The sequence below is a fragment of the Lingula anatina genome, chromosome 2 (assembly GCF_051362555.1).
Source record: "Lingula anatina isolate TDL-2025a chromosome 2, LinAna3.0, whole genome shotgun sequence".
Classification (NCBI taxonomy): Eukaryota; Metazoa; Brachiopoda; class Lingulata; order Lingulida; family Lingulidae; genus Lingula; species Lingula anatina.
The window spans coordinates 7936223-7955586 of record NC_141768.1 but is presented as its reverse complement, the minus strand read 5'-3'; the positions used below and the strand labels follow the sequence as shown (position 1 = coordinate 7955586).

The window sequence follows — 19364 nt, the reverse complement described above, 5'->3', positions numbered from 1 at the left end:
CAAAAGTATCTATTTCGCATCTTCATACCCTTTCGGAAATGATATTATCATTGTCTTTCCTTTTGGAATGTTAAATTTCTTTGATGTGTATACGTGCTTTCACACTGCTATATAGTTGGTTTTTACAGCAAGTGCTTTTAACTGGTGCGGGACAGTTGTTGACCTTGGCAACGCCATTTTGACTACTTCAGCGACAGCTATCTCCTACATGTAGATCTCCATGCCTTAGGAAACGATTAAGGTAGAATTTAATGATTAAAATATTTGAAAATTGCAAAGGATTTTGAACTAGTCAAAACTAGGATCGTGCATCAAATAAATTTATATTTGGCCTTTATAAAATCGGTGCTATTTGGTCTTCATCTGGTCAATACACAATTTTTTATCAACCAATTTATAATACATTGCATTCAAGTTACGTTGGTTTTTGAGTTGCAGTTTGGATGTTTGAATTCTTGCATTTATGATGTGTCAGTGTGATGGCTCATTAGTTCGAAGGCTCATTTTTAAAAAAGTTTTTAAATAAGATTAAGAGCAAAGGTTTATTTAGAACGAGATGCATGTGTAAGCACTTCTTTTGATGTGGTAAGTATATATCAAAAATCGTCAACAGGACTATTAATGCTTGAATTTTTTGCTAAGGTTAATTGGTCTGAAAGCTGATTTAAAAGACACTCTGTTTTATTGCATATTGCTTGTAAAACGTGTTTCTGTTTTCTTTAATTATCTTCTAAGACAGAAAGATTTTGCTATTCAGCCATAGAGCCAATGACTCTTTAAATTAAATAAACTTTGTACCATGGATCATTCAGACCTTTTGAATTTATTACTGTCTTATTCACATTTTCTTTTTACAAATGCAGCAAATATTTCTATATTGCAACAGATACACAATGGGAAAATGAGTACAGACGTGATGTATCAGTCACCGCCTCGCCTGGAAGCTTGGGCTGGACAATCTTTACCTCCCAGTGGCCTCAGAAGTAAAACACCTTCACCCAAAGGCAGCAGGAAACTTGACAGACCTAAGTAAGCCAGTCTGCTAAACATATTTATACTCAGTACAAAACATGAACATGTTAAACATGTGATTACTTTAAATACACGTGCTGATTGGAGAGCCATAATTTTCATATTTTATGGACAGCCAGTCTTTATAGTTGGTCAGTTATCAATAATTTTCTTATTGACGTCACTTGTTGGATTTGACCTTGTATTCAGTCTCAGATATGTGTTTGTGTGTTATTAAACATCCGATTGTTTCTTATTTTTCATTGTTATTTTTATTATTTCTTATTTATTGTATTATTTTTTGATATTTTTATTATATATATAAAAAATCAACATTTTAGATCCAGTCCAAGCCATCTAAAAGTAACATTCAGTCCATCAGTGTCTCCAGAGCCTCCTCAACCAGCTAGACCTACAACAGCTGCTGGAGCCATCTCAGGATACGAGTAAGTGGCAGTATATACTGTAGATGTTGCGTTTTCTTATTCAGGATAAATAAAATAAAAGGGCTTTATTTCTATGGAAACTTGGAGAAAGTTTTTTTCTTTTGTAGAGCATTTTAAGGAAATTTTCAAAAAAATCTACAGAACACATCATTGCTTTTTATTTTCTGCCATCTATTTTTAATATATATTGTGTTTATAGATGTGACCGCCTGTATCAAGTAGAACATGAAGCAACAAGGAAACACAAGTTTGAGAATCACTTTGGACCCAAAAAAGGGAAACCGCCCCCTTGGCAAAAAAATCTGGATGTAAGTTTAGAGGACAGAATTTAGTTGCATAGGACAAGTGACAAGATAAGTTGTAGCTAAATAGATGATTAAGTTGTGATTACTTGCAATGTAACCTTGACTTAGATTAAATTTAGACTTCAGTCTTGTAGTGTGCCTGTAGCATATGGTTTATTTGCATAGAAATATAGATAGAATTTAGCTGTGTGTTGCTTTGAAGCATGTCTGAAAGCCAGACCAAAATAACTTTATTCAACAAATGATATTTGACTTCAGCCTTTGCCAAAACCTGTCAGACACATTGTTATTGAAGAGGTAAAATTTGAGAGTTGCAATGATTTCTTGTGTGGTATAGACTATTGTTTTTCCCTTCTCTTTGATACATATACACACTGTACAAAGGCAACTCTCCACTACCAGACCCATCTGTGTTAAATAATAAAAAAGAAGCTGTTAAACCCCCGCTTCCTTAAATGGCCTTCAATGCTTGTGTTATTAGAATTATGAAGTTGTGTTATTTGCTCTGAGCTCTATCTGTTGTTATTAGCATTTTTTTCACATTATCAGATTTTTGGATATGATTGATATGAATGTGCTATTCAGTAAATTTTCCTATTTGACCTCTTTTGCTTTACTTTTTAGAAATTAGCTATAGGACACTTGGTAGGGTAGTGTTTTAATGTTTGTTTTAGATTTATTATTTTTATGTGGTTCCCTTGACTATTGTTTTGCATTGATAAACTTTCCCATTGCCCTAGGGGCATCCCAAATATATGTGATAAATTTGTACAAATATTAAGGACAGAAAATAATGAAAATGTTTGGAGTATGTAAATATATATTTTCATGCATCAAATAGAAGAATGCTACAATGTAATGTGCTGAAATATATTCCACCTTACCTACAGTGGATCATTTGTAAATTGTAAAAAGGTCAGGAGGCCTATTTACTATAATACTAAGTAAACACATATAATATACAATGCACAAATGTGACTTCCCTCCACCATACCCAACTGTGATAGAATAAGATAAAAGAAAAGTTACTGTTAACCCCTCCCCCTTTCCTTGAATGGTCCTCAGTGCATAAGAATTATGAAGTTATGATATTTGCTCTGAGCTCTGTCTATTGTTATTGGCATTTTATTTTCACTTCATCAGTTTGTTTTTGTAGTTGATATGGATGTGCTTTTTAGATTTTTTTTTCATTTTTACCTTTTGGTGTTATCTGTAGCACACCTGACCTGTTGGTGGCAGAGCTTTGCCATTTCTTTTAGATTTATTTTTATATGGTTCCCCATGATTGTTTACTGTTCTGGATGAATAACCTTTCCCACTGCCTTCAGGACTTTCCTAGTTGCTGTTGACACTTGAGGTGGACATTTGCAAGCAACTTATTTATAAAATTAAATTAAACTAAAAAAAAAACAAAATTAGAAGCAAAAGCTTGCTTTAATTTGTTGTAATATTTTATGCAGCCAATTATTTTTATTATCTTTTTTTTAATTAGAATATTTTATAAGGTTATTTGATCTTTATTTATTCTAATTATTTTCAGACACCCATGGTTCCCTATTCAACAGGACCTGGTTATACCATGTCAAAGAGTAAAAATAAACTGGCAGTTACATTGAAAATGGATGACTTCTTTAATCCTAGACCAGAAGAAAAACAGGCACAAAAGTAAGTTGTTTTGTCTATAGAATTTACTAATTGAATATATTGATTGAATATATTTTCTTGATAACTGAGGTCAGCAAAGGTTGAAATATAAATGCTATTGATACTTGTAGTTCTTAAGGATGGTTCTGTGCAACCACTACTTTCCTTAAAAAAAGAGAAAAACAGATAATGATTATTTTCAGTTTTTGCATGATTTTAGATTTTTGCATTATCTACATGTAGTTACATTTTGAGTTTGTTTTAGTGAGTCCTTGTTTTCCACTTTTCTGGAGTTTACTTTTATTATTTGTTGTGCTTTATTTCTCTTCTCTGTCAGGAAAACTGCAATCCTGCAGGATTCACATAGGTAAGAATAAAATTTTATTCTACATTTCTTCTGCTTTTGTTAGAGTGAAAATTGTGAACAATGCAGAAAAAGCTGTCCGGATGTTTTATCTATGTTCCATCCACTTTCCAAATGTTTATCTATATTTTTACAATCCTATGTACAGTCCCTTTGAAAACTATACAAATTGAACACAAAGCAAACACTTACATATAAAATAAACCTTAGATTATTACTGGTTGTTAAGTGAAATGATATACATGTAAAATACAGCCCATCCCTATTGTTGTGTAATGTGGTGTTTATTAAGTCACGTAAGTTTCTAGAAGTGAGTAAATGACACAATTTTTTAATCTTATCATAAAATCCTTATATATATATATATTTTTTTTTTGTTTATCTCAGAGAGGAATTTGTCAGGCAGCTTCAGCAGCAAATAGAAGATCTGACTTTATATTTAGAGGAAGAACGCCTAAACCACAGACATACCAAAGATAAGGTAATAGTTTTATTTGTTATCCAGAGATCAGAATGCTATTATATGTTAAAAATTATGTGACCAGAGTTTCTTTTTTTCTTTTTTCGTTAAGAAATATGCTTGAAGATAAAAAACAAGATCTTACTGTGGATTGGGCTATTAGCAATAAGTATCACAGCTGGCCATTTTCACAAACTATTTAATAAATGTATAAAACTCTGGCCTTATTTCTATTTCAGGCAGCTCAAAATCTTCAGACAAAAGTCAAGGACATGAACCAGGAGCAGGAGGAACATGTGAGGTGAGAATTAAAACAGCCCATGAATGGTAATTTACATCAAGGCTACAATATAAATAGATAGTGGACATTTTGTGAGACTTGAGTGTCACATCTGATGTGTAACAGATTTTTCTGCAAATCTACAGTAAAGTAATATAAGGCATATATAAGTGTTAAGCAAGCACAAACATACATCTGAAAATATAAAAAGCAGGATCTGAAACTGAGGGTATATAGAGTATATTAAAAGCCAAAACCATCTCATAATAGGTACTGTGACACTGAAACTGTCTGTCATTAAAATGAGACAAAAATATTTCAATCTAGTATTGCAAATACAGGTTTCAAATGAACAATTTTTATGGCAATTACTGATAAATCAGAAGAAATTTGATTACTTACATTTTCCTTAACAATGTTTTTATACTTATACCTGCAAATGATAATTCAAAAGTTCCAAAATGTTAATTAAGGTCTCTAAGAAAAAAATTGGTATTGATAATTTGTGAGGTTTTATCATAGTGAGCCGCTGCACTCCAGCACCAAAAACGTTCATTTGTGCAAGTTGCCAGGATGCAAATGTTTTCAAGACAAATGTGTGTTTTTGTCTTCAAAGGGAATTAGAAGCAGAACACCAGGAGCAGATGAAGAGAATGAAAGCAAGCTTTGACATCACTATGGCAGAGTACAAAAGTACAACTGAAGCTACAATATGTAAGTGCCAAATATGGTATTGGTTGGATAAACTAAAGGGGCCAGCTTATGTTTGGTAGGGTATGATGAAAAATATGTTCAGACTTTGTCCAACTGAAGCCATAAATCATCCAAGGCCCTAATTGCTTAATGTGTAATTAAAATTTAACCTAATTGGAAGGACTGTTGTCTATTCATTTTGTGATGTCATCTACACAAATTCTTGCTTTAAGTTAGATCAGGTCTGAATGCACCTGAATGCTGATTTCTCCATTCACTGTAATTGTCATTATTGCAGCTATGTTAATTTAATAATTTACAAAATGGTAATTGGTTAGCAAAATTGATAAAATTATCTTCTATCCCCAATTATTCATATGCTTCACTGAACGAATTTTGTATTTATTTAAGCTCGAATGAAAGGAGAAATAGAATTCCTGCATGGTTCATTTGAGTCCTTTAAAAGCTCCCTCACTCAAGAAATGAACACCAAGTGGAAGAGAAAAGAGGAGGAAATAGAGTATAAACACAAAGAGAATATCCAAAGTCATGTTCATGAAATGAGTAAGTAATATGAAATAGTGCATTCTTCTTGATATATTGGAAAATGTTCAAAATTTTTAAAGATGAGATCATCATAGCAGAGGTGTTGGGCAATTCTTATATTCCAAAGTGTGGCAAGTGGTTTACTTACTGAAATGTTGCAGACAAATAAAATTTTAATATATTTCACTCACATCATACTTTATATTTTAAAAGAACTGAAGATGATTCAGGAAAAGAATGCAGAAAAGGCCACACTTACCAAAGAATTCCAAAAACAGTTATCTACTCTTCAAAAGGAACACAAAAAAGAACTGGATGTAAGATTTCTTAAGATTGCTCAAATTCATTAATGCAATAGCTATAAAATCCATACACCAAGATAAATTCTGCACAGAGTCTGATTAAAAAAGTGTGTGTGGATCTCTCTCTCTCTCTCTCTCTCTCTCTCTCGCACACACACACACACATGCACACACAGAAGACCCTGTACTTTAAGAATCAATTGGTGAAAGCTTCTTCACTTTTCAATCACTTCACTCATACTGTATGTGTGATTATTGGGCTTATTGAATTTGATGTATTGTCAGTTAACAAAATAGCTAGTCTTTGAGAATCTCAATGTTTGGGAATCTTAACTTCAGATCTAAAAAAACATAAAAATAAAAATATAATTGCATTAAAATCAATTAACAGCAATAATCACCATATATATGTTTCATATTTTAGGCAATAATGAGAAGATTTGCTAATGCTGCAGCAGATCAAGAGAGGTTACAGGAAGTGGAAGAGGAACTGAAAGAACTCAAGTCAGAGCATGCCACACTACAGAGAGAGCACAAAGAGACTACACAGCAACTCAATAGGACTGTGAATGACTACACTGATGCTGTGAGTAACTTACTAAGGGCTCATTCCCAATGAAACTATTATTGTAGGTGAATCTATCAAACTCTGAAGGGACTCTTGCTGAATGCAATCAGATGAACAGATTAACATGCTTCCTCTAATTCCAACATTCCTGTATAATAACCTTTTCTGTATTCTACTCAATGCCAGGATGGGGCGTGTTAATCTATTAATCTGATTGCATTTAGAAAGAGTCCCCCCCCCCCCCAAGTAGGATCCATCTGTGTAGAATGAAAATAACAGTAATTTTCCTATCACAAGATTTCCATTTGAAATTTTAAATTAAACAATTAAAGAAGATGAAATATATATTGAACATTTACCTTTTCTTTAGAAAATCCGGTTGTCAGATTTTGAGACCAGGTTTGAGGAAAAAGTAAGAGACGTAGACGACAAGTACAAGGCTGAAATTCACAGTCTCATGAAGCAAAACACAGAACTGAGGTGAGCTATTGGTGCTTTTCTCTATTCCTTGTAGCAGTTCAAACTTTAAGGGCACAGAATGGATACTTAATATAATTTTAATACATAATAATGATAAATGAATACATAATATTGAAATTTTCAATTTTTTTTTTTTGGTATTACAATGTTTATGACCAACAAAGGTATTAAATCACAATTGTCAAAAAAATGATAATAATAAATAAGTAAAAATCCCACTCATATGCAAAATATCTCACAGCTTTATTTCCAGGGGGATAAAATATCCCACTCCAGCTGAGTTCCATCCAATCCCTGCTACTTAAATCAACTTAATCAACTTATATAGAAGCATAATGTTATAATTGAATATAGCTTAAATACAAAATGATATGAAAATGACAAAGATGTGATCATAAATTTCATCAGTTATGAAATATATTCAGTCAGTTGAATTATATTAATGTATTTCAGGCAAATGTATGTCAAGAAGTGTGGTGAGTTATTTGATGAGAAAACCTCCACAGAGGATGCAGTATTGGAGCGAGTACAAAGTGCCAAAGATACCATGCAAGCCTTGATCACCAGTAGAACCAGAGCCAATGTCAGCGTGGCAGCAGTGGATCCAAAACTGGATTCAAAACCCCGGAAGTTATATGTCAGGCCAGCTAGTGCCCCTATCACTAGAAGTGAGGCTGAAGCGGCACAGTTATGTGCTGGTCAAACTCGCCATATTAGTGACAGGCCTTCAGAGCCCCCTATTAGGCCGCGGTCCAGTGCTATGGCCATGGCTGAACAAAGGTTAAGTAAAAGTGTCCATTGGGCACTTGATGACCAAATGGATCAAACACAGGAAGATGTTTAGAAAAAGAAGGAAAGTCCAGGTTAACAACAGCAAGAGCAGTTATTGTCTTCAATAATTTTGGTGCTAGAGCTGACACCACATTTAACTAGTGGGCAGTGGAATTAAAGCTCAAATGTATTTAATACCCAGTTACAATAACAAAGATGCAACACTACAGTTATTCAAATCAGGACCTGATTCGTTATTTATTCGAATAAATGACTTTAGTGTGAACGGGGTATATTAGTATAATACTGGTTTCCATTCTTTTTGAAATGGTTAATGTCACAGATTTAGACTCCGTTCACATGAAAAATCTATTTTCTAAAAATCTATTTGTGGTATCTTTGGATCACGGTCTGTGCCCTGAATACCCCACGGCGTAATTACGGGCAGCGCAAGCCAGTTTCTTCCAAAGTAATTAATTCTCGGTGCTGCCAGTAATTACACAGCAGGGTATTCAGGGCACAGACCCTGATCACAAGATACCGCAAAGAGATTTTTAGATTTTAAGAAAATAGATCTTTCATGTGAACGGTCCCTTATTCTGAAGTTTTTTAAATATACCCACACCTAGTTTTGTTAAGTTGCTACAAAAAGCTGTAGTGTTTTCTTACATTTTGTTAATGTATATATTGGTATTTACATGATGTCTAGGTTCTAAACATAGTTTTCTTAACTGATTCACTCAGCAGGCTGATGTGTTTTTAATGAACCAGGCACATTTCTAGGAACCAGAATATTGGATACATAGAACACTTTTTAAGATATATTCACAGTTTTCCCTTTCAGGTTTGTTAAATTTTCTTGCATAAAAAACTTGCATCTTTACTCATTGCAGATAAACATGTAAGATGGGTAATCTTTCACCTTTTCATTTTTTTAAAACACAAATTCAAACAAAAGGGTAGCCAGTTTTTTTTTTTTTTTTTTTTTTCAAGTGACCAGTTTTATTTGAAACTGATGGTATGCACCTTCGTTTGTTCATTATGTGTTCATAACATCCTTGAGCATTTTATATGGAAAGCTTTATGTATTTTAAAAAATACCTCACAAAAGATCCATTCCAAATTTCATTGCACAAATCTTTTTTAAAGTTTTCCGTTCCTATCAGACAGCTACGTTTCGCTCTTGTCTGAAGAGCATCATCAGGCCAAATGCCCATTTTCTGTTCTTATTTAACATAAATATAAGTGTGTATATGAAAAATAATTTTGATACTTTAGTTCACAAAAGCCATTGTGAAGCTTATCATTTCCTGCATGGTGCTATTCTCTCTCTAAACTTGTCAGAACTCTCTGGTCCAAAAGTATTTTGAGTGATAGAAGTAGATGCTTTACGACAAATGACAAGTGAATCTCACGGTACATTTCCTTTTAACTGATACCAAAGATCACAAATGTATGTTATTGTAAAAACACAATCGATGTTGTAATTTAGTGATGTGACAATTTATATGAAACTTATTTTAAGTTATTGTTCAAGAACAATTTTGATAATTATTTCACATTACGAATTGAAGCCTGGTTACCAGGTTCAATAACAAAGATGCAACATTACAGATCATCTGTGCATGTTATAAATTATTTTTTAAAAAGAAGTTGATTTTTTTTTCATTTAAGGAATGTAATAAATATTGCAATTGCAAAATGCTTGAATATGTTCATTTCTGGTTATTGTTTGATAATCTTTAGAGAAAGTAAACAAAAAGAAGCACCAGGTGTCTCCCTCTTTTCTATCCTTAGGCATGCCAGATAAAGAAAATTAAGACATAGATCAAATATGAACTTCTTTTATATGACAAAACTGACTGATAACTTAACATGTAGAATAGCAAAACCAAATTAATGAAGATATATTGTACACTAATAATATCTCTACACCATAAAGTAACATGATTCTGAGTGGGAACCTTGTCAGTATATGTATATGTGTATAAAAGCTGCACTAAGCAATTTACTGGCTGGCACAAATTTGAAAGAAGATTTTTCAGAAATTACTGTTAAAATGATATATCACTCTTCCCTGAAATATTCAGAAAATGTGTTGCTTGGATCATGAAACTCTAAGAAAACATGTCTTAAACCATGATAATTAACTTTAAAAGAGTCCAATCCAATGAACCAGTTACTTTCTTGGTTCTGGCATCAGGCCTACCCAACTAGTACCAGACTCAGCACATAAGGATCCTGAATTAACCGGTATATTGGACCACACTACCCGTTTTCAAGGTGTGCGTTAGATCGCATTTCTTTGTCGGTGTTCCGACTGATACTCCGAAAGCGATCTGACACACACCTTGAAAACGGGTAGTGTGGTTCGATATACTGGGTAATTCAGGATCCTTATGTATCTGGTAGTTGGGTAGGCCTGGGCATGCAGTCTTTGATAATTATAAAATACTTGAAATGCAAAGTTGCATATGAAAAATCTAGTTGGAATATAGCTGGAATAAAATCAAATTCAATTCAGGTAATATTTTAGTGCATCTTAAAAGTAATAAATATATGCTGATATGCAATTCATATTTAACATAATATTTTATATTTAAAATGCTATTATATTGTAATACTTAAAATCAATAGCTCCAGTATTGGAGTGTATAGCACCTACAAAATTTATAAATAATTAAAATGACTAGATTTACTAAAATTTCATTTGAACTTAAACTCAATTAAATGATATCTACATGAAAAGAAATATGGCTTAATGTTAAAATATGAAATCCGAACCATTTTTACTTTCTTATTACAATATTGGACTGAAGAATTTGAAATTCAAATATATAATTCTTGTCTCACATCTACAGCACAAAAAAATCGGATCTAATTTTTTAACCTACTTTTCAAGTACTAAAATCACAAATAAACATGATATTTTACTAAACTGATGATAATGACAAGTAAAATTAAATATGTTAAAGTAACATGTGAGCAAAAATTGGAACTGCTCTAAACTTTGCTGTGGAAACACTTGGTATGTATTAGATGAAAAATTATAATTACATGGGTAACTAAATTATTTACATTGTGTACAAAATGAGCCAACTGAGGCAACGAAGATTAGGCTTAAACTAAAACCCACTGCTGAGGGTGAAAATGATAATCAATCTAACCCTCACATCTGATTTTTCATCTAATCAGAATTGCTGGTGGTTAAAAAAAGCCTAAGTAGCAACCAATCAACAATGCTTCATACTTTAAAACTATAACAAAAAATATCAACCTAGCCAGTTGGAATTATGTGGTATGAATTTCAATGGCAAGTCAAACATGAAAAATGGGAACAATCTGGGAGTTCATATATGGAAACTAAAAAATTTTGGTAACAAGGTGCATGTCAAAAATTAAAGGGCTTTGCTTGACTGAATAACTACATTTTATTATTATGCATAAGCTCAGGCAGAGAGCAATTAACTAAATATTAACTTTGCATCAAGCTATTATCTTTAAGTTAAACATTTAACTCTTCAAATTTCCTAACCAAGACAACCAAAACAGAGGCCTGAATTAAAATATTACTGGAGTATGATTATCATGGAATTCTTCAATTAGTAAATTAAAAACTTGACTAATTATGATCATTACTAAAACAATTATCTATATATCCTTGAGTAGAAATACTGTCTTCTGAGTTTTAAATGTAAGGATTGCTGACCCTTGAACTGCCTATACTTTCATATTTCACCATGACAGAACTAGATAGAAAAGGTGTCAACACAACTCTAAAACAGCCATATTAAAGTAACAAAAACTCTTTTCAAAACTGCTTGTGCTAAGGTTGCAAATGCAAGTTATATGTTTCAAAGTAGTGTAATAATTATTCTTGCACTTAAAGGGATATTATTTACCTACTTACTTGTCTGCTTGTCACATAAGCAGCAAACTCAAGAAAAAAGGCATTGGTAACTTCATCTACAGATCAACAGAGCCATGATCAACAAGTTATTTAAAAATGCTTTTAAAAGATTTAGAATGCTTGCAATTGATTTCCCTGTCTCAAATTGAATAAACTGTCCCTTTAAAATACTTCCTATCAATTTTCTACAGGTAAAAAGATTACTACAACAGCACAAAATTAATGTGAGAGCTAATATTCCATACACATACAAATGCATCTTTAAGGAATCACCATTCACAATATTTTAATTCTTTGTTGTGTTGAGGTAAACTTGACTATATTTCCTTTTTGCCTTTTGTTTCAAAATTTGTATATTTATAAAAACAACTTCATCCTTGTCACATTTGTTATATAAAGAGGTAAGTGTGAAATGCAAACCACTGTACTGTTTTGCACATGCATCATGTTTCAAGAACACAAGTATTAAAAAAAATGTTATTCAGTTTCGCAACAATCAAGATCCATTTCCTTTAAAAATTGATTACAGCTTCCGGTTGCACCCTGTTGAAATCCACCACCTTTAAAGATGAGATGGATCATGGATACATTTTCCCCCCAAAGCAGACTGTACATGTACCACATATTCACACCAAGCTGTAGCTGACACTGTGCTGGCCATGCAATTGTTTAAGTGTTCAAAATAAGCAGTCAGCTTTTTAGCTTTTTTTTTTTTTCTGGCATTACCTTCTGTTCACTGGTGTGAGCAACAAACAGCAACTGTTCACTGCATCCTTGATCTGCCAACCACATAAGTTAAATGGTTTAGTCACCGCAGAGGAGTTCATTTCCATTTTCTTGGTGACAGCCAAGAAAACAGTGCCCATGTATTGAGTAGTTTATTGGATGCAACACTGCACTGAAACTTTAATAGGGATAAATATTGCAACCCATGACCTTCATTTATCTTATTTGCATTCAGACACCATTTGTAGATCATCTACTTCATAATATTTCATTGGCAATTTATACTCATTGCTAGCTGGAGATTTGTATCTTACAAATATTATAGCACACGCACCTTAAAATTTTGGTATCACTCAGTGTACAGCATATAATATTTCTTCAAAAAAGTATGAAAAGTGGGTCAAAGGGTGTCGTGAATATAACCCTCATATGGAAGTGCCACCTAAACTTTTTTTCAGGCTGAAGCTTTCAACAGTAGTTAATATGTATTCATGCTTAAAGTACCACCTATGATATTGCCTGGGTGAAACTTTCAGAGTTGCTCAAAAGCATTCATGCTTGCAACATGTTTTTGAAAGGATGTGCTTTTCATTACTGCTCCGTCACTCTTCACAGACTCTGTGTCGCTCCCATTGCTGCGAATATCCAGCTGAGGAGGTGTTCTCCATTTATGAGTCACTGATGGCGAACCATGATAATCTATGTTATACTGCAACAAAATAAATCATAACACTTACTGGACTGTTTTATATTCTTATATACCTTTAAGGTAAAATTTCTGAATAGACCTCAATTCACAATATAAAAGAGAAAGAAAAATTATAACAAGTATTTTCACAATCACACCACAAATAGTTAAAATTATCAATAGAGCTATTGCAATTACAAATCTACAGGTCCAAGTCACAAACAATTTCATTTAAAAGGCCCGAGACTATAATTTCAGACATTGCCAGCCACACAGATCACAATAGCCCCCACCCTCATAAAGATCTTCATCACACCAGAGTATTTCTAATCCCACCATGAGTAAATTCACCAGCCATCTAGTGCCATCATTTAGAAAGTAAGACCTCTTCAGAACAAACCTCAAGTTACCTTTGTTGAACATATGAAGCATGTCGTGACAACTTTGGACACAGCATTCATGAGGTTCTTTGTTTCTTGAATTGCACTGTCCACCTGTATGGAAAATAAAGGATAAAACTCAAACTGAAACACACTGGTTTGCACCCTCATAACCTGCTTAAACAAGTTCAAGTTAATATTTACAATTCACATCTGGATTGGATCTGGATCTGATCTGGATCTGGATCTGGATCTGTAGAAACCAGTATTGATGTCAACTTTTTGTGGAACATACAACTGATGGTGTTGCTTATGTGGCAATCAGAATTATTATACACATTGCGTTACCAGCATACCAAGTTCATGTCTTTCACCCTTGCTTTAGTATCAATCTACAGATAGTTTTGCACAGGGACATGGGGCATCATTTTAATACTGGTCTTGGGTATAAAAACCATGACCTTTACCCACATACTAGGACAGACAGCATCAGATTGAGAGAAAAAATATATTTATTATATTACTTTTCTTTTTACACCACTGTTTTGGTAATGTGTCCATGTTATATAAAAGCATAAGTATCATACCTTATTAAATGTAGCCGTCTTGCCAACAGTGGGAGACTTGATGGTAAAATGGAGTTGCTGACAAAACGTTGGGATTTTGTCTAAATATGCCACCAATTCTGACCTCTGTCCACCAACTGGAATCTGTAGTCAGAGAACAAGGTAAAACATATAATTAAAGTATAAGTATATACACATTTCTGAAACATCTATTTCTGGACTTAAAATGTAAATCAATATATAAACTCTGTGCCCGTGATGAGGTTGCATCCTCTTCATGGGGAACCATCAGTAACCTGCCCAAGTCACTACATGGAGGATGCCATGTTATCATAATCATACTAACCATCTTTTGATAAACATTGATAGTCCAGAAACAGAATATTATCTCAAGTGGTGTCTAAGAGTCTTCATATACTTATTAGGTACATATAATTGTTTATTAAAATCAGCACAGCCAGTACAAGTTTATGGATGATGTGTAACAGAGCTAATATTTCTTTAATTTCTTTGAAATAATATGATATTAATATGAATTACACCCAACAAAGCTATGGGTCTGATCAGACTAGTGGAAATTCTAGTGTTTGTTAAAAACTATATCTCCATCATTTATAGATATCCATCAGGGATTACTTAATTTTGATTGGGACCAGAAGTTTTCTTGGGTATACCTGTCTTTGTGGTGAGTGGGCAAGAGTTAAAAGATTCACTGCAACAAACCTTTTGTGCAAACTCCTTCACAGTCTTATACAACTTATTCCCTTCTTCTGCAAAATACTCAGCCTGGGTGAAGAGGTCTTGCGTGGTCCTGAGAGGACCCTCCCCCCGAGTGAACAAGTACATAGAAAATGCCATGCTGGACATGTTTTTGGCACGTTTCACGATATCATTGTCTGGTTCCTCCCATTTTTCTGTCTCAGCATCCATTTCCGATGTGATTAACTTCATTTCTAGACCTAGCTTTGCTATCTTGGCTTGCTCCTGAAATAAAAATAACATTTTCATTCAAAAACATGTTAACTATACTACAATATAACCTTCTTTTCTTGTTTGAATCTTACTACAGAATTACCTGCATCTTATAAATAAATTATAATTAGATCATTTTATCCACCATGCTTTCCTGGTGCCACTATTAGTCCAGGGGCACTTGGCTCGCCAAGTTCACATGCTACCAAAATAACTGCCAGTTGCCATACTGGTTTCTGTGATTTTATGTCTATATTTACGCAGATAACACTTATTAAGCTTCCAAATCAATTTTCTGGTTGTTCAATTCTTTTCCACTTGTCAGTTTCAAGTCTTTGTAAATAACTGGTTGGATCATTTCATTCTTCTGCGAATGTCTATGAAACTAATCGGCTCTATAGGATTTTTTCCCATCCACTTAATCTGATTCCACATCAGCATCTCAAGAATATATCTGTTTTTCCTGCACTGAAGCTACAACAAAATTAACTTCTTATGAAAGAAAGAAAATTAAACTGTTATTATTGTTAGGCTTGAAAGGAATGCTTTTTCTGGATTTATTATTTTAGGGATGTGTATTAAATTAGTCTATTCTATAGAATTGTTTCAGCATATTCCTCATCCACTCTTATCTTATTCTAAACCAGCATATGAAGTATTAAAATGTTTTTCTAGCATTAAAGCTACAACAAAGTGTGTTACTTCCGAAAAAATATTTAACTGGAATAGTTGTCTAGCTTGAAAGGACGTAATCCTTTTTCCATTTTCATGAAATTGGTGTCCTTACTTACTTCAGGACTACCATACTCAATTCAGAATAGCAATACAGGACTCTTACTACATACAACTGTCTAGATCTAAAGGCACATTCCCAGTCCAGGTCTGATGGATTACACTGAACTCAGCATAAACTGTGATCACAATTTCTTGCCATCCATAACATTTTACCTAATCACAGCAATTTAACTCAATAGAGGTGGCCAGACCAGCAGGCAGATTAGACAGGCAATGTGCCTAAGATACACTCCATGGGTGAAAGTTGTAAGAAAGTGATAATCCTAAAAATGTAGCCGAAGGACAGGGGCCTCCTGACAGGTCCAGGGCAACAAATGAAGACTGACAATCTGGAAATCCAGCATAATGCAGAAACTTTCACCCATGTACACTCACACTTACAACTAACTACTACACCCAACCACATAAAAATTCTCAAAGAGATTTCTAGTTAAACTGAAAAAAAAATTCTCAGTCCAATGTGTTTACTTAATGTTTACATATCATGTAAACAATTTTTAAACATTGTATCTTTGGTAAAAATAAATATTTCAGATACCTACTACTATACAATTCATAAAACCCCAAGAAATACCACAAACAAAAAAAAAAAAAACTTGGGTTTCCTTTTGCTCAAACTGAAATATGTCTTGATTTTTTACTTTGCCCCAAAATCTTAATATAATTTCTTTTTCATTTTAAAATTCATCCAGTGGAGAAGAAAATGCAAAATTGTAACAATATTGTGTGTATATTTCAAAGTGTGGGTTCTCATACTATATGATTACTGAAACAAACATCTCAGATATACAATATTCAGGAAGCAAAAGCAAATATAAGAGCAGAGAGAAGAGCCTCAATCAAAGACATCCTAAAACAAAATATGCAACAGACTTCTTGCAATTCACTAGCAAATGTGATCAGTAAATGAAGTCTAAGTGGCACATAAAATTTTAAGCCAACAGAGCCTATTAACAAATAAGGTAACCTTATGAAGTTCACAAAGCTAAATTTTTATCTTCAGTACATAAATAAGCTTCTGGCCATTTGTGCATACAGAGTACAGCAATCATAACTAGGATCCTGTTCACATGACTAAATTAGACAGAAACTAGTCTAGCATAATTCATAACATACATCACAACAGCCATGTGGTATAGGGCTTTAAACCTAAACAGCTTTAAAGCCTAATAATTAGCAATCTTGTGACATCAGCTACACTAGTCCAAGTCTAACTCAGTCCTGTTGTGAACACTGGTTGTAAAATCATACTGCAAAACCAATCTCAATATTAGTAAAGCTAGCACAGCTATGCTACACTAAAAACAATTAAGTACCTGGGGATATTAAATGAAGTTGGTTAAAATAAGCAGAACTGATTTTAACAGTATGTCCATGTTTTATGTTCAACTTTTAGCCTTATTTAACTGTATCATTTCAACATAATAATAATTTTACTATACACAAAAGTTGACAAGGACTCTCTGTCACGTAGACACTTACCTTTCTTCAATTAGTAGTTAATACTGAACTATAGTCACCACGAATGTGTTTTATATTTATCTTTTTTATAAAGTTTGAAACATTAGTCATCAGTCCTGGGCAATTGATATGGCTACTGGCTGCAAACTAATAATAAATGAACTTTTCAATATTAAGAACCTAGTTAAATAACAGTTAAAACCATCATTTTTAGATAAACTTTCAATTTTCACAAAATTTACCTTTGGACTAATAAATTTTGAGTCAGACTTGGGTTTTTAAGGTCTACAAGTCCTAGTGACCATTAAACTGAGAAGTACATCAGCAAATTTTATATTTCAACCAACTTCAGTATAGATCACAGTGAGCTCAGGGTTCAAACTAAACACTTCTGAAAACATAACATGCCACACAACTATACAGCTTCCAGTGCAATCTCACATTACCTCCGCATTTAGTTTCACTGGCTTTGGGCTCTTTAAGGTGGTTCCATGTTTCTAGGTAACAGAAGAAAAAAAACAACACACATACAAAGTCATCACAAACATTTTATGACCAATATCCAGTGGGTATCATGTTTGACAAAGGTGACAGAACAAATTTCACAGACAGGCAGGAATAATCTTTCTTAACTTACAAGGAAATGTTTTTTAAGTGCAAGATACATTCAACACTACATGTCACAATGACTGTTAGCATGCAGAGAAATCAAGACCACGACAAAACTACAAGTGAAAACTCAATCATCTAACTTTGAAAGCATAACAATCACTATGCAAAAAATGATCAATAGGTTACAAAATACACACTGAGCATGCTCAAAGGCCAAATAAATGCGAATATTACAATCACACAGGGAAAATTGCAAAAGAGAGATGGATGGATAAGGAAATAAATAGTCATATTGCATGACTTTGTGAAACAAATATAAATTCAGTTTAAGAAATAAGAGAGGAGGCTCTGGTAGGACAATATAGGTTGACAGCTTGGTGAGAGGCAGAGCTACAAAAGAGGGGGAAGGAAAAAAGAACAATGAAAAGATGAGGTTGGGGACGGTGGATACAGTAGGACAAAATAATTTTTAAGCCAAACACCTAGGAAGATTGGTCAGAAGAACTGTAAAAGAGAAGGAAAAAGAATACCTAACATTGAAAAAAGGGAGAGAGGGGGGAAGGGAGAGAGAGAGAGAGAGATAGAGAGAGATAGAAGAATTGACTGGCAGTGCAAATATCATTTAATATAAAACAAGAAAGAAAGACCAAAATAATAATAAGATGGCAATACCAAATACATTATACTTACACTGACATTAGTTGGGGAAGGTATCTAAAATGGCAGGTGCAAAATGAAAAAGTACAAGAAAAAATTATATCAAACAGAAAACATACAACATGAGCATTAAGACACACACCAAATTAGCTGACCATGAAATGACAAGCCAGTGGCAATTTGGCCAAGGGTTAAAATGTAACCTCTACCATTTTTCTCCCTTTTGACTACAGCATAAAAACATTGCTTTGGGTCAATAATTTCACTTTTATTAATGTTTCATCAAATCAAATTTTCTTTTTATAGCAGTGTTATTCAGCTAATTGGCAAAAATATAAAGCATGCTAGAGAGAGAGAGATCTGAGAAGGAATTTAACCTTTCATCATTTCATGGCCAGTATATTGCTGCAGCATACACCTGAATTTAATAAAGCGTGAAGTTAACAGGATATGCTTCATTGAATATTTAGTACAGCACCTGCTACCGCACATATTTACTATCAGATTACTAAGAAACACACATGCTAGTTGCTATAAGTCAACCCGCTGTTAATAAGTACAGTTATATGGTGCATTAACTACTAATTTCTATCTAAAAAAAATGGTGAAAGCCTTTTTACAGTACGACTTAAGTGTGTTAAAGGAATATTATTAAGTGTATCATCATAAGTACATCTGCTTCCTTTTGGTCAGTCACAGACACTGGCATGCAAAAAATTATAGTTCA

At 33.3% G+C, this 19364-nt stretch overlaps 2 protein-coding genes across 8 annotated transcripts in view; one reads left to right on the top strand and one right to left on the bottom strand.

Annotated features, from left to right (window-relative positions):
* Positions 1 to 108: 108 nt before the first annotated feature.
* Positions 109 to 9586, top strand: LOC106172346 (uncharacterized). Of its 2 annotated transcripts, XR_015332815.1 has the most exons (15): positions 109 to 241; positions 887 to 1029; positions 1353 to 1457; positions 1657 to 1765; positions 3303 to 3427; positions 3744 to 3773; positions 4158 to 4251; positions 4470 to 4531; positions 5127 to 5224; positions 5615 to 5767; positions 5963 to 6066; positions 6476 to 6637; positions 6990 to 7099; positions 7553 to 8263; positions 8661 to 9586. XR_015332815.1 is itself a non-coding variant. In XM_087004330.1 (14 exons), the coding sequence occupies exons 2-14, from the start codon at positions 902 to 904 to the stop codon at positions 7941 to 7943; spliced, it is 1671 nt and encodes a 556-aa protein (XP_086860456.1). In that variant the 5' UTR covers positions 109 to 241; positions 887 to 901; the 3' UTR covers positions 7944 to 9586. The 2 variants fall into 2 exon arrangements, 1 of the variants encoding a protein (XP_086860456.1); XM_087004330.1 differs by having other exon boundaries at positions 7553 to 9586.
* Positions 9587 to 9698: 112 nt separating this feature from the next.
* The window catches only part of LOC106172360 (alpha-catulin), a 25356-nt gene continuing 15690 nt past the window's right edge, over positions 9699 to 19364 (bottom strand). For 4 of the 6 annotated variants that reach the window (XM_087004327.1, XM_013553017.3, XM_087004326.1 and 1 more), the window contains 6 exons: positions 18671 to 18694; positions 17815 to 17865; positions 14864 to 15124; positions 14162 to 14284; positions 13605 to 13688; positions 9699 to 13215 (listed from right to left, as the gene is read on the bottom strand). In XM_087004327.1, coding sequence (XP_086860453.1) covers positions 13039 to 13215; positions 13605 to 13688; positions 14162 to 14284; positions 14864 to 15124; positions 17815 to 17865; positions 18671 to 18694 — 720 coding nt within the window. In that variant the 3' untranslated portion in view covers positions 9699 to 13038. The remainder of the gene's footprint in view (positions 13216 to 13604; positions 13689 to 14161; positions 14285 to 14863; positions 15125 to 17814; positions 17866 to 18670; positions 18695 to 19364) is intronic. The other 2 variants (XM_013553019.3, XM_013553020.3) reach the window with 2 other exon arrangements.